Source organism: Panthera pardus, unplaced genomic scaffold, assembly GCF_024362965.1.
Source record: "Panthera pardus isolate Hobbes unplaced genomic scaffold, ASM2436296v1 HiC_scaffold_27, whole genome shotgun sequence".
Lineage (NCBI taxonomy): Eukaryota > Metazoa > Chordata > Mammalia > Carnivora > Felidae > Panthera > Panthera pardus.
In genome coordinates this window covers 73,936,128-73,951,790 of record NW_026526843.1, presented here as the reverse complement: position 1 = coordinate 73,951,790, position 15,663 = coordinate 73,936,128, and the positions used below count along the sequence as shown (strand labels likewise).

General features: G+C 38.6%; 1 protein-coding gene across 2 annotated transcripts in view; it reads right to left on the bottom strand.

Moving 5' to 3' along the window:
* Window positions 1–656: 656 nt before the first annotated feature.
* ZC4H2 (zinc finger C4H2-type containing) overlaps window positions 657–15,663 on the bottom strand; it is a 29,932-nt gene continuing 14,925 nt past the window's right edge. Inside the window, exons 2-5 of one of the 2 annotated variants that reach the window (XM_019438898.2) lie at window positions 8,845–9,016; window positions 7,098–7,270; window positions 6,085–6,247; window positions 657–2,083 (exon numbers count right to left, since the gene is read on the bottom strand). In XM_019438898.2, coding sequence (XP_019294443.1) covers window positions 1,970–2,083; window positions 6,085–6,247; window positions 7,098–7,270; window positions 8,845–9,016 — 622 coding nt within the window. In that variant the 3' untranslated portion in view covers window positions 657–1,969. The remainder of the gene's footprint in view (window positions 2,084–6,084; window positions 6,248–7,097; window positions 7,271–8,844; window positions 9,017–15,663) is intronic. The other variant, XM_019438899.2, reaches the window with a different exon arrangement.

Below are 15,663 nucleotides of genomic sequence, written 5' to 3'. Positions count from 1 at the left end.
CTATCATCAAACCATCCCCAAAGGGAGAAAGGCTTAAAGAAAAAATAATAATTATAGAGAAAAAGTAGGGGAAAACGGGCTCTAGAACCAAATCTGGGTTCACATCTTAAAATTTCTCTTACCAGCTGTTTAACTCAGGACAAGTTATTTAACTTGTCTGAACTTTGGTTTATTTTTTGGAAAATGGTAATAAAAGTACTTAGCTTGAAACATTTTTGGGCACCTGGATGGCTCAGTGAGTTAAGCATCTGGCTCTTGATTTCAGCTCAGCTCATTATCTCAGGGTTGTGAGATAGAGCACTGCATTACGCTCTGTGCACTGGGTGTGGAGCCTGCTTAAGATTCTCTCTCTCCCTTTCCTTCTACCCCTCCCCCACTTCCTCCTTCTCTCTCTCTCTCAAAAAAAAACATTAAAATTAGAAAGATTGTTTTGAAAATCAAATACAATTATGTACATACAGCATCTTGCATAGAGACCTGGCACAGAGTGGGTAGAGAATAAATGGAAATTATAATAATAGGGTAAATTATTGTGCAGTGGTTTATTCAGTTTCCTTATTTATAGGGTGGAGAGAATGAAAGGGAAGAAGAGCTGCTCAGAACGGGAAAAGGCACATATTTTATATTACTTGGTACTTAGAAGCATTCAGTCAGCATTCACTCCAATGAACAAATGTTTATTTAAAAGAATTCGTACAGACATAACACTCTACTTTCAAAGAGCAGAGGAACTTTTTATATTATGAACACATGAACACCAGCAACTTAAAACTACAGTTAAAGAAGGAAGAAAATATCCCCCTTTCCCCAGCCAGGGACTGAGATTGGAGTTAAAACTTTCTCACTCAGCCAACTCCCATCTCTGTCTTTAAGTATAAGAATAACTTGACTAGACATCTGATTTTGGTAGAGAGGAGAGATACAGGGCCTGGGGAGCCTAGTGCTTTTTCTTTTGTAAGGGAAGGCCACCTGGAGAATCTATAGGAAAGGGGTGGCCAGCAGTTGACCTGAGCTGAGGCCTCCTTACAGAAGAGGGCAGACCCAAGAGAGGGATGGATGGATGGAAGTCCCACCCTCTTGTCTGTGTAAAATGGTTATCACTCACTTGATTCTCATATATATCACTATGTAAGTGCCAGAATAATAGTTTTGAACAAAAATGGTTTTGTTCAAAATGTTTTTGAACATTTGGCAACACAGATGTCAGCATAGGGTCCCTCTCAACATAAGGCAGCTCCTACATTAGAGCCCAACGATTTAGGCAGCAAGTTATAAAGGACTTGTGGAGTGGGTGTGGCTCCCTAATTTCACCGTGGGGAACTTCTGCCACTGATTTGAAAAGCTAAGGTTATGGGAGAAAAACCCATAAGTCTCAGAATCTCTAGACACACAGCCTGGTACCTGAGAACTTTAGTATATCTGGGAGACTAGGGTGAGAGTGAACTCCAAAAGGAGGCCTTGTCCAAGTTACTTCTGGACTTTGATTAGATGAGATGAGATGAGGGTGGCAGTGGGGGAGAAATATACACCAAAGATACTGGAAAGTCCTGCAAGAAGACTATTGTCCCTTCAGAGCCTAAGGCAAAAGTACAAGGAGAGGGCACACTGGAGCCTTTACCTGAAGGAAGGGCCTCCTCCAACCCTCAGCCCTTAGGCCCCAGGCGTCAGACATAAGAGGCAGAGAATCACATCTGGGCTTTCTGTCCTTCCCTCAACTTCAAACAAGGGCAAGGGTTGAAATGTGGATGGGAGAGAAGGGATCATCGGACACACTGTCATTAGCACCTTCTTAAATCAGAAACTCCAAGAGAAAAAAGAAATAAGAGCAAAGTGAGAGCGGTTGTGCTTCCATCACATTAAATAGGAAACTTGGCAGAGGTAGGGGAGGGTGGTCTCAAATCAGGACATTAATCACTCTGGCCAAGGGGAAGGGTTATGAGCAGCAGAGCTCTATGTATTCTCCATCTCTTCATTCATCCTGCTTCCGTTTTGGCTTTTTGGGGTTCCGGGACCGACTCTTGGCTTTGCACAGAGGACATATAGGTGCATTCCGATGAATTTGCTGATGACATGACAAGCAGGCCTAGTGAAAGGACACAGGACAAAGAAAGTTAGTAATCAGATTCTTTTAGCCTATAGTTCAGGCTTCTGATCCCCAGAAAGCAGTTGTGATTTTCCAACAGAAAGGAGTAGTAATCAATGACTGAGACTCAAGTAGATCGGTGCCAGATGTAACAGATGTAAGGGCTATAAAGGAAGGAGGGTCAAAGAAGGGTACTGAGGAAAAATATCCAAAGTTGGGAAATAACACAAAGTGAGAATTATATACCCATTTAATATTATGTTAAAGCATGGACCAACAGGCTGTGTCAAGGATTATTCAATTCTCTAAGACACATATTAGTAAACTTTCTCTACAAACGCCAAGAGAATAAATATTTTAGACTTTCTAGGTCACATGGTGGTAGTTAAAACCACTCAACTATAACTGTTATACATGAAAGAAGCTACAGAGAATACATAAACAAACAAGCATACATGTGCGCCAGTAAAACTTTATTTACAAAAACTGGGAGCAAATCAGACTTGGCCTGTGGGTTCTAGTTTGCTGACCCCTGCTCTAGGAGAATGTTCCTTTATTTGATTATTTACTATTGATCAGGGCCCAACTCTGTGATTTATGGTAATAAGCAACAAATAGTTTTTGCCCAGTAGAGATGCAGATTATTTCTGTTCCAAAGGAAAGATAATTAAAGGTTATAGTTCATCAACCAGTCCTGTATTTAATTTTCCAAACTTATTTCAGCATTCCTTTCATTCCTTTACTATATATGTGTGTTTCTTAAATGCTTTTTGAACCGGCTTTGTAATCCTGTTGAATTCCTCATTAACAACACATGCTCACTATATATTTGCACAAATTTTGTTTCTAACTTTTTAAAAATTATGCTTTGGCAGAGCCTGTCAATCTCCCTGCATTGTAGCCCCTCTGGGAATGTGAGGCTATAAAATCAGCTGGTATGCCACATGAACAAATGCTCAACACTAATCATCTTCAGAGAAATACAAATCAAAACCACAATAAGATCACACCTGTCAGAATGGCTAAAATTAACAACTTAGGAAACCACAGATGTTGACAAGGATGCAGAGAAAGGGCAACCATTTTTGCACTGTTGATGTGAATGGAAACTGGTGCAGCCACTCTGGAAAACAGTATGGGGCTTCCTCAAAAAAAATGAAAAACAGAACTACCCTATGACTCAGCAATTACACTACTAGGAATTTATCCAAAGGATACAAAAATGCAGATTCAAAGGGGTGCATGGACCCCAATGTTTATAGCAGCACTATCAACAATAGGCAAATTATGGAAAGAGCCCAAATGTCAATTGACTGATGAATGGATAAAGATGTGTGTGTGTGTGTGTTTTTATATATATATATATATATATATATATATATATAGGAATACTACTCGACAATGAAAAAGAATGAAATCTTGTCATTTGCAATAATGTGGATGGAAGTAAAGGGTAGTATGCTAAGTGAAATGAGTCAGTCAGAGAAAGACAAATATCATAAGATTTAACTCATAGGTGGAATTTGAGAAACCCAACAGATGAACATAGGAGAAAGGAAGGAAAAATAAGATAAAAACAGAGAGGGAGGCAAACAATAAGAGATTGTTAAATACAGAGCACAAACTGAGGGTTGCTGCAGGTGAGGTGGATGGTGGGATGGGTTAAATGGATGATAGGCATTAAGGAGGTCACTTGTTGGGATAAGCACTGGGTGTCATATGTAAGAGATGAATCACTGGGTTCTACTCCTGAAGCCAAGACTACACTGTATGTTAACTAATTTGAATTAAAAAAAGTTAAAAATAGTTGGTCATACTTTTGTGGGTCCAGGTCTGGAGTCTCTATTCTATTCCATTGATCTATGTGTCTGTTTTTGTGCCAATACCATGCTGTCTTAATGATTACAGCTTTGTAGTAGAGGCTAACGTCTGGGATTGTGATGCCTCCCACTTTGATCTTCTTCATCAATACTACTTAGGCTATTCAGGGTCTTTTGTGGTTCCATACAAATTTTAGGATTGCTTGTTCTAGCTTCGAGAAGAATGCTGGTGCTATTTTGATTGGGATTGCATTGAATGTGTAGATTGCTTTGGGTAGTACTGACATTTTATTTATTTATTTATTTATTTATTTTTAATTTTTTTTTAACGTTTATTTTTGAGATAGAGAGAGAGACAGAGCATGAATGGGGGAGGAGCAGAGAGAGAGGGAGACACAGAATTGGAAGCAGGCTCCAGGCTCTGAGCCATCAGCCCAGAGCCTGACGCGGGGCTCGAACTCACAGACCACGAGATCGTGACCTGAGCTGAAGTTGGACGCTCAACCAACTGAGCCACCCAGGCGCCCCGGGTAGTATTGACATTTTAACAATATTTATTCTTCCAATCCATGAGCACGGAATGTTTTTCCATTTCTTTGTATCTTCTTCAATTTCCTTCATAAACTTTCCATAGTTTTCAGCATACAGATCTTTTACATCTTTGGTTAGGTTTATTCCTAGGTATTTTATGATTCTTGGTGCAATTGTGAATGGGATCAGTTTCTTTATTTGTCTTTCTGTTGCTTCATTATTAGTGTATAAGAACGCAACTGATTTCTGTACATTAATTTTGTATTCTGTGACTTTGCTGAATTCATGTATCAGTTCTAGCAGACTTTTGGTGGAGCCTATTGGGTTTTCCATGTATAATATCATGTCATCTGCAAAAAGTGAAAGCTTGACTTCATCTTTGTCAATTTTGATGCCTTTGATTTCCTTTTGTTGTCTGATTGCTGATGCTACAACTTGCAGCACTATGTGAAACAACAGCGGTGAGAGTGGACATCCCTGTCGTGTTCCTGATCTCAGGGGGAAAATTCTCAGTTTTTTTCCCATTGAGGATGATATTAGCTGTGTGCTTTTCATAAATGGCTTTTATGATGTTTAAGTATGTTCCTTCTATCCCGAGTTTCTCGAGGGTTTTTATTAAGAAAGAATGCTGAATTTTTTCAATTGCTTTTTCTGCATCGATTGACAGGATCATTTGGTTCTTATCTTTTCTTTTATTAATGTGATGTATCACATTGATTGATTTGTGAATGTTGAACCAGCCCCACAGCCCAGGAATGAATCCCACTTGATCATGGTGAATAATTCGTTTTATATGCTGTTGAATTTGATTTGCTAGCATCTTACTGAGAATTTTTGCATCCATATTCATCAGGGATAAACTACCTGATGATCCAGCAATTGCACTACTAGGTATTTACCCCAAGGTTACCAAAATACTGATTCGAAGGGGTGCATGCACCGCAATGTTTGTAGCAGCATTATCAACAATAGGCAAATTGTGGAAAGAGCCAAAATGTCCATCGACTGCTGAATGGATAAAGAAGATGTAGTATATATATACAATGGAACATTACTCAGTCATCACAAAGTATGAAATCTTGCCACTTGCAACAACATGGATGGAACAAGTGTGTTATGCTAAGCAATATAGGTCAGTGAGAGAAAGACAAATACCATATGATTTCACTCATATGTGGAATTTAAGAAACAAAACAGATAAACATAGGGGAAAAGAATGAAATAAAATAAGATAAAACCAGAGAGGAAGGATACAAACCATAAGAGATTCTTAAATACAGAGAACAAACTGAAGGTTGCTGGAAGGGAAGTGGGTGGGGGATGGGCTAAATGAGTGATGGGAATTAAGGAGGGCTCTTGTTTTGATGAGGACTGGGAGTTACATGCACGTGATGAATCACTAAATTCTACTCCTAAAACAAATACTACATTATATGTTAACTAACTTACATTTAAATAAAATCTTGAAAGAAAAAAAAAAAAACAGCTGGTCTGCTACAGCACATATAAAACACCCCTTCTTCTGTGTCCTAAGCAAAGGCTGTTTTAGGAAGGCACCAAATAGGTAATTCCAAAGCCCCCGTCCCAGCCTCCCATGAGGTTGCTTGAAGACACCTTTCTTCCTCCACAACCCTTTCCCAGCTCACTTACTTTCATAGGTGGGGGCTGTTGCCTGAAGGTGGCTGTCTGCCGAGTGTCCTGCTTTCTAGCCACCTGGAGTTGTTGGGCAGCAGCGGCTGCAGCGGCCAGGGACTCAGGGATGGGGGGCTCCTGAGGCTCCGTCTGCCACTCTGCTTTCTGCTTCTCAAAGTAACTTTGGAGATGAAAGACATTAGCTGGATCATTCTGAAAGCAAGGAGAACCTTGCCCCTCTTAGAGACTCCATGCCACAGAACCAGTATGGCTCAGTATAGAAAGTTCCTACACCCTCCCCAGCACAAGGTTCCCCTTGGGTACCTGGCTCATTGCTGGGAAGGGTAATCCTTCTGCTCTCTGGCTCTGATAGACCCAGAAAATCAAGAATCCCAGGGCTAGCAAAGTCCTTAAAAGACATTTGCCTATTGTTTATCCCATGTACCTTTGCAATATTCCCATTAAGTATCCTCAGGCCTATGCTGACATGCTTTTCAGAGTAAGAAGCTCACAACATCCACAGGCAGCCTGCTCTACCATATGGAAGTCTGCTTCCTTCTACTGAACTGAACTATCTCTGTAAGGTGAGTGTAGTTCTTAATTCTGGGTCTTAAACAGAAGTTCCAAGGCTAGCCCCTAGAGACCATGAAAGCCCAGCCTTCTATATTTTCAAAGGTTTCTAGACATCCCTTCTGGACCTTGACTTGGGAAGTAACCTTGTAAGAGTCACAGACACACACACACACACACACACACACACAAAGAGTCACAGACACAGTCACGTGTTACCAAAATTACACAAAGAATTTTAAAAGCCACCTAGAAATACTAGTCTAACTGTCCTTGTTTTGGTGCACAGAGACTTGCCCAAGGTCATACAATGAGTCAACCACTGACAGTCCTGGGGCTAGGACTGGGTACCATGACTTTTAAACCAGATTTTATGTTTGTATATGTGCCGCTACATGTGTGTGTCAGTATGTATGTGCTGTGTGTGTGTATGTTGCAAGGACAGGGAGCAAGCAGCTTACTCCAAGGACAGCTTCTCCTCCTCTTCACATAGGTCAGGGAGCCTCTGCAGGCCTAGAGTCATGCGCAGGGCATCCACATGTTCCTTCAGTGGCTTATACTCATCATGCAGCCGCCGTGTAGACTCTAGCAGCTTGTTTAGGTCATTCTCAGATTGTTTGATGGTGTTTTCCATCTGAAACATAGAGTGAGGTAGGTACCAAGAAAAGACACCAACATTCTCCACAAGGGTCTATAGCTGAGTGGATAAAATAGCACAGGCTCCAGAGCCAGGCCAATCTATAGTCATGTCCTTAATTCACCATGTAGTCTATGTGACTCTCTTCAAGCCTCAGTTTTTTTCATCTGTATAATGGTGATAATAATAGTTCCTACCTCATATAATCTTAGGAAAATTCAGTGATTGAGTGCATATAAGCTTTAAGTACAGGGACTACCACAGAGTAAAGGGTCAATTAATGGTAGTTATTATTCAAATATAGCACCTTAAAGCTAGAATGGACCTTAGAGCTCATTTAGTCTGCCCCACCAATATTTTAGAGATCAGATAATTGAGACTCAGGAAGAAAAAAAAAACTTCCTCAGAGAAATACTTCTCAGGGGCAAAACCTAGACAAAAATTCAGGACTTCTGCTTCCCAGGCTACTGGCTTTTCTCTTAGATCAGTGGTTTTCAAAATGTGGTCACCAAATCAGCAGCATTAGCACCACCTGAGAACTCATTAGGAATCCAAATTCTCAGACACCACCCCAGACATATAAAATCAGAAATTCTGGTGTGGAGTCCAATAATCTATGTTTTAAGAGCCTCTTCCATGTGACTTTGATGTATGTTTAAGTTTGAGATCCACTGGGTTAGATTCTAAGCCCCAGCTAACATTTTCTTAACTGAATTGACTTTGTATCCTTGGTTAGCTGGCAGCAGAAATGCCAACTCCTCATAAGACCCTGGAATCCTGTGATCTTGTGACACAGAAAATACCATTACTACTGTCTAAGTCACATCTATATTTCCTTTAAGGTCTTTGGCTTGGCAATATCAGGAAATAAGTATTGTCATAAAAATGAGTTTCCCAAGAATAGAAACTTAACTCCTTCAAATGTAATTAAAAAATACTTTTTATTGTCATAAGCTCTAAGGATTAGAAAGGACATTATAAGTCAGCACCTCCAATTTTCCTCCTGGTGCAGGAATATCAATACTGCAGCTCAGACAGGTGATCATTCAGACCATATTTGAATAACTCCAAAAAGTGGGAAACTTATCACCTTAGCTGACAGTTTATTCTCCATGTTCAAGTATCTCCAAAAGAGAGACTCTAATGAGGGAGCCTCACTTTAGTAGGCTGGCAGATATTATTTGTTTAGCCTACTTGGAAGCCTTGGAGCCCTTTGAGCTAGACCCAAGAGGCAGTTGTCTGCTCTGCTTTACCCTAAGGCTAACTCTCAACTCCCAGAATGAGAGCACATCAGTGCTGAAAGAGACGTTAGAGGTGACTGACTCCCTGTCATAGTAAAGAGAAGGAAAATAGGGCCTAGCAGAAAAAGGGACTTGTCCAGTGATATACAGTCAATCAGTGACAGAGCCAAGACTAGATCTCAGAACTCCTGGATTCTTCCATTCCACTACAGCCTGATGCCTACTCTCCCAAGTTGGTTGGCCAAAGCCACATCACAAGAGGCCATGGTACTCACTACTGTCTATTTCTCAGAGGGCCTAGAGGTAGGCTTCTGGCCATCAGCTACATACCACATTGATATCAGCATGGATCAGTCGGAGTTCCTCCACATGGGCCATCTTCTCCTGTAGCAACAGGTCCATCTCTTGCTTGTATTCCTTCAGGTGCCTCTCCTCTGATTCAAGGGCCTCAAACTCAGCCTTCAAACGTGCCTTGATCTTCTCCATCTGCAGGGTCTTGTTCCTGCAATTACCAAAAAGCAAGAAACAGACCAGTAGGAGAAGGGAGAAAAATGGGAATAGAGTGCAGTTAGGCCCTGAACCAGGGTTATTTTTCTAAGCCACCTTTCTAAGCTTTTCTTTCTCCAGGCATAGCCAACCTAAAGCCAGCCACAAAAAGTTAGGAGATTCTCTATTCTAAGATAGAAGTTCCGTGGGTCTCAAAGGGGATAGTTTTATTCTACTGTGGGACATTTGTAAATGTGGAAGACTTTTTGTTATTAGACTGATCCAAGAGAGAACACTACTGGCATGTAGTGAACATGGGCCAAAGATGCTAAACAGCCTCTCAAAGCACAGTAAAGTCCCATACCACAAATAATTCCCACTCAAAATGCCAACAATGACCTTTTGAGACATTCTTAAAGGAGCACTGTCCATTAACTTTTGTACAATGATGGAAATGTTCTGTCTCTATGCTTTCCAATACACTAGCCACCAGGCATGTGTAGCTACTGGGTACTTGAAATGTTGGTAGTGCAACTGATGAACTGAATTTTGAATTTTATTTAATTTTGATTAATTTATCTTTAATTTAAACCACACATGTGGCTAATTGGAAAGCACAGCTCTACAGGGTCAACTACTCAGTTCCAGAAGAGGAAGAGGACTAGAAGAACTATAGCTCATTTCTTTTCCTAAAAAATATAAAACCTGTTATTGGTTGTTAAATCCCAATTGTATACTCTCTGGTTAAGTAATCCCACCCTTGTGAATTTATTCTAAGGAAATAATTAAAGAAAACAAAAGGTTAATACACAAGACTGTTCATTATGGACTATGGGCAAAATTGTAATATTTAGAAGCCATTAAAATGAATCATTATGAAGACTTGTGACATGAAAAGTACTGAAGATATGATACTCTATAAAATGCATATGCACTCAGATTGCATTTTTCAAAATATACATGCACAAAATGGAAGGAGGCCCCTCTGCAGCACACTTTTGTCCTTCCCCTGGCTCTCTACTCTCTGGTTCTGAGGTACTTCCTAGCTGTTATCCATCACTAGCTGGGCTTGAAAAAAGCACAGAAGACACGAAGGAGTCCCTTATCTCAGGGACATAAGAGCTTAAAATCATTCAGGCCAAAGTGAAAAATACAATAGCTGAAATGCAAAATGGACTGATGCAATGAACACAAAGATGGAAGAAGTAGAGAAAAAATAAGTGAAAGAGAAGATAGAATAATGGAAAATAATGAAGCTGATCAAAAGAGGGAAAGAAAACTCTTGGATCATGAAAGTATACTTGGGAAATCAGTGACTCCATGAAATATAATAGCATTTGTGTCATAGGAGTCCCAGAAGAAGAAGAGAGGGAAAAGAGAGCAGAAGGTTTATTTGAGGAAATTATAGCTGAAAAATTTTCTAATCTGAGGGAGGAAACAGACTACCAAAACCAGGAAGCTCAAAGAACTCCCACCAAAATCAAGAAAAGCAGGGAAACACCAGGGATATTGTAGTTAAATTTGCCAAATATACAAATAAAGAAAAAAATCCTAAATCATCGAGAAAAAAAAATCCTAACTTACAAGGGAAGACAAATACGGTTAGCATCATCAGATCTCTCCACAGAAATGGCAGGGCAGAATGAAGTGGAATGATATACTCAATATGCTGAGTAGAAAAAATCTACAGCCAAGAATACCCTATCTAGCAAGCTTATCATTCAGAATAGAAAGAGAGGTAAAGAGTTTCCCAGACAAACAAAACCTGAAGGACTTTGACCATTAAAACAACCCTGCAAGGAATATTAAAGGGGACTCTTTGGGAAAAAGACTAGAAAGGAAATGAGAAAATCTCTGGAAATAAAGACAACAAGCATTAAGATGGCACTAAATTCATAACTATCAACATTTACTCAGAATATAAATGTACTAAATAGTCCATTCAAAAGAATGGGTGTTGGGGTGCCTGGGTGCCTCAGTTCATTGAGTGTCCAACTTTGGCTAAGGACATGATCACATGGTTCGTAAGTTCGAGCCCCACATTGGGCTCACTGCTATCAGCTCAGAGCATGCTTTGGATCCTCTGTCCCCCCCTCTCTCTCTGTCCTTCCAATGCTCGCTCTCTCTCTCTCTCTCTCAAAAATAAACATGAATAAACAAGAATAGGTGATGGGTATTGAGGACACTTGTTGGGATGAGCACTGGGTGTTGTATGTAAATGTTGATTCATGGGAATCTACCCCCAAAATCAAGAGGACACCATATACACTGTATGTTAGCTAATTTGACAATAAATTATATATATATATATATATATATATATATATATATATATATATAAAGAATGGGTGTCAAAATGAATAAAAAAAGAGAAAGATCTATCTACATGCTGCCTACTGGAGATTCATTTTAAACCTAAAAATGTCTGCAGATTGAAAGTGGGGGGATGGAGAAATATTTATCATGCTAATGGACATCAAAAGAAAGCTGAATACCCATACTTATATTAGACAAACTACCTTTTAAACAAAAGACTGTAAGAGATGAAGAAGGACACTATATCATAATGAAGGGGTCTAACAAGAAAATCTAAAAAATTGTAAACAGATATGTCCCCAACTTGGAGGAACCCAAATATATAAAATAATTAATAACAAACATAATGGAACCCAATGATAATAATACAATCGTAGTAGGGCATTTTGAGATCCCACTTACATCAATGGACAGATCATATAAGCAGAAGATCAGCAAGGAAACTATGAATGACACATTGAACCAGATGGAATTAGCAGCAGAATACTTTCTTGTGAAGTGCACATGGGGGCACTTCTCAGTATAGATCACATACTAGGTCACAAATCAGGCCTCAACAAGTACAAAAAGATCGAGATCATACCATTACATATTTTCAGACCACAACACTATGAAACTTAACCCCCCCACACACACATGTGGAAAGAAAACAAATAAATGTCAATTAAATGGGTCAACCAGAAAATTAAAGAAGAAATAAAAAAAATACATGGAAACAAATGATAATGAAAACATGACGATCCACATCTTTGGAATGCAGCAAAAGCAATCATAAGAGGAAAGTATATAGCAATACAGGCCTATCTCAATAAGTAAAGAAAAATGTCAATTACACAACCTGAACTTACACCAAAAGGAGCTAAAAAAGAACAACAAATGAAACCTGAAGCCAGCAGAAGGGAAATAATAAAGATTAGATAGAAATTAATAATATAGAAACAAGAAAAAACATAACACAACAATAAAATCAGGAGTTGGTTCTTTAAAAAAAATAATAATAAAATTGATAAACCCCCAGTCAGACTTATCAAAAAGAAAAGAGAAAGGACCCAAATAAATAAAATCATGAATGAGAGAGGAGAGTTGACAATACCACAGAAATACAAACAATTATAAAAGAACACTATGCAAAAAACGTGTGCCAACAAATTGGACAATGTGGAAGAAATGGATAAAATACTTGAAACATATAAAGTACCAACACTGAAACAGGAAGAAATATAAAACTTGAACAGTCCTATAACCAGCAAGAAAATTGAATGAGTAATCAAAAAACTCCCAACAAACAAAATTCCAGGGCCAGATGGCGTCACAGGAGAATTCTCCAACACATTTGAAGAAGAGTTACTACTTATTCTTCTCAAACTGTTCCAAAAATAAAAATGGAATGAAATCTTGCAAACTTATTCTATGAAGGCAGCAATGCCTTGATTCCAAAAGAAAATACTCCATTAAAATGGAGAATTATATGCTAATATCCTTCATGAAGGTGAATGTAAAAATTCTCAACAAGATAATAGGAAATCAAACAAAACACCACAATCAAGAATTATTCACCACAATAAAGTAGGATTTATTCCTGGGCTGCAATGGTGGTTCAGTATTTGCAAATCAAGGAATCTGATACACCACATTAATAAAATAAAGGATAAGAACCATATGATTCTTGGGGAACCCGGGTGGCTCAGTCCATTGAGTGTCTGAATCTTGATTTCAGCTCAGGTCGTGATCTCAGGGTCATGGGATCAAGCACCATGTTGGGCTCCACACTAAGCATGGAGCCTACTTGGGATTCTTTCTCTCTCTCTCTCTGTCTCTCTCTCTGTCTCTCTCTCTGTCTCTCTCCCTCCCCTGCCCCTGTCTCCTGCTTGTGTGCTCTTTTTTTCCCTTTATCTCTAAAATAAAAGAAATTTTTTAAATAACCATACGATTTTCTCAATAGATGCAGAAAATGCATTTGACAAAGTCCAGTATCCATTTTTTTTTAATAAAAGCCCTCAACAAAGTAGGGATAGAGGGAACATAAATGAACATCATAAAGGCCATATATGAAATATCCACAGGTGATATCATCCTCAATGGGTAAAAACTGTGAACTTCTCCTCTACAGTCAGGAATAAGACAGGGATGCCCATTCTTACCATTGTGATTTAACTTAGCACTGAAAGTCCTAGCCTCAGCATTAGACAACAGAAAGACATGAAAGGCATTCATATTGGCAAGGAAGAAGTCAAACTTTCAATATTTGCAGGTAACATGATAATATATGTAGAAAAGCTGAAAGAACACTTTTCCACCAGAAAAGTGTTAGAACTGATACACGAATTCAGTAAAGTTGCAGGATGCAAAATAAACAAACAAAAATCTATTGAATTTCTATACATCAATAATGAAACAGTAGAAAAAGAAATCAAGGAACTGATTCCATTTACAATTGCACCAAAATCCATAAAATACCTAGGAGTAAACATAACCAAAGAGGTAAAAGATCTTTACTCCGAATCTTTAGAACACTTATGAAAGAAATTGAAAAGAGCACAAATATTTGGAAAAATATTCATGTTCATGAATTAGAGGAAGAAACACTGTTAAAATGTCTATACTACCCGAAGCAATCTACACATTTAATGCAATCCCTACCAAAATACCACCAGCATTTTTCACAGAGCTAGAACAAACAACCCTAAATTTGTATGTAACCACGAAAGACCTCAAAGAGCAAACGTGATCCTGAAAAGGAAGGAAAACAAAGCTGTAGACATCATAATTAAGGACCTGAAGCTATATTACAAAGTTGTAGTCATCAAGACAATACGGTACTGGCACAAAAAAAGACACATAGATCAACGAACAGAATAGAAAACCCAGAAATGGACACACAACCAAATGGTCAACTAATCTTTGAAAAAGCAGGAAAGAACATCCAATGGGGAGAAAAACAGTTTCTTCAATAAATTTTGGGAAAACTGGACAGCCACATGCAGAAGAATGAAACTGGACCACTTTCTTATACCAAACATAAAAATAAATTCAAAATAGATGAAAGACCTAAATGTGAGACAGGAAACAATCAAAATCCTAGAGGAAAACATAGACAGCAACCTCTTTGATTTTGGCTGCAGCAACTTCTTACTAGACACATCTCCAAAGGCAAGGGGAACAAAAGTAAAAATGAACTATTGGGACTTCATCAAGATAAAAAGCTTCTGCTCAGGGAAGGAAACAATCAATGAAACTAAAAGATGACTTATGGAATGGAAGAAAATATGTGCAAATGACATGTCTGATAAAGAGTTAGTATCCAAAAGCATTAAAAAATCTTATCAAAGTCCATACCCAAAAAAACAAGTAATCCAGTTAAGAAATGGCAGAACACAGGGTCCCTGGGAGTGTTAGTTGGATAAGCATGTGACTTTTGATTTCGGCTGAAGTCATGATCTCAAGGTTCATGGGATCAAGCTTCGTGCCAGGCTCTGTGCAGTCATTACAGAGTCTGCTTGAGATACTTTCACTCTACTTCTCTCTCTGCCCCTCCCCCTTCAAAATAAGTAAACAAATAAAAGTTTTTAAAAAAGAAATGGGCAGAAGACATAGACATTTTTCCCAAGAAGACATACAAACAGCTTACAGACAAATGAAAAGATGCTTGATATCACTCATCATTAGGGAAATACAAATCAAAACCACGATGAGATATCACTTCACACCTTTCAGAATGATAAAATTAACAACACAGGAAGCAACAGATATTGGTGAGGATAAGGAGAATGGGGAACACTCTTATACTCTTGGTCTGAATGCAAAGTGGTGAAGCCACTCTGGAAAACAATACGAAGGTTCCTTAAAAAGTTAAAAATAGAACTCCCCTATGACCCAGAAATTATTATATTGACCCAAAGGATAAAAAAACACAGATTTTAAGGGACACATGCACACCCAATGTTTATAGCAGAATTATCAACAATACCCAACCTATGGAAAGAGCCCAAATGTCCATTGAGTGATGAATGGATAAAGAGTGGTGTGTATGTACACACACACACACACACTAGAATATTACTCAGCCATAAAAAGAAATGAAATTTTGCCATTAGCAAGGACATGGATGAAGCTCTAGCTTTATTATGCTAATTATGTATTTATGTAATTATGTAATAATCAGCGTATTATGCTATGCAAAATAAGCCAGCCAGAGAAAGACAAATACCATATTATTTCCCTCACATGCAGAATTTAAGAAACAAAACAGATGAACATGGGGGAAGGGGAAAAAAGGAAGGGAAGGAAATTATAAGAGACTTTTAAATATAGAGAACAAACTGCGGGCTTATGGAGAGAAGTGGGTGG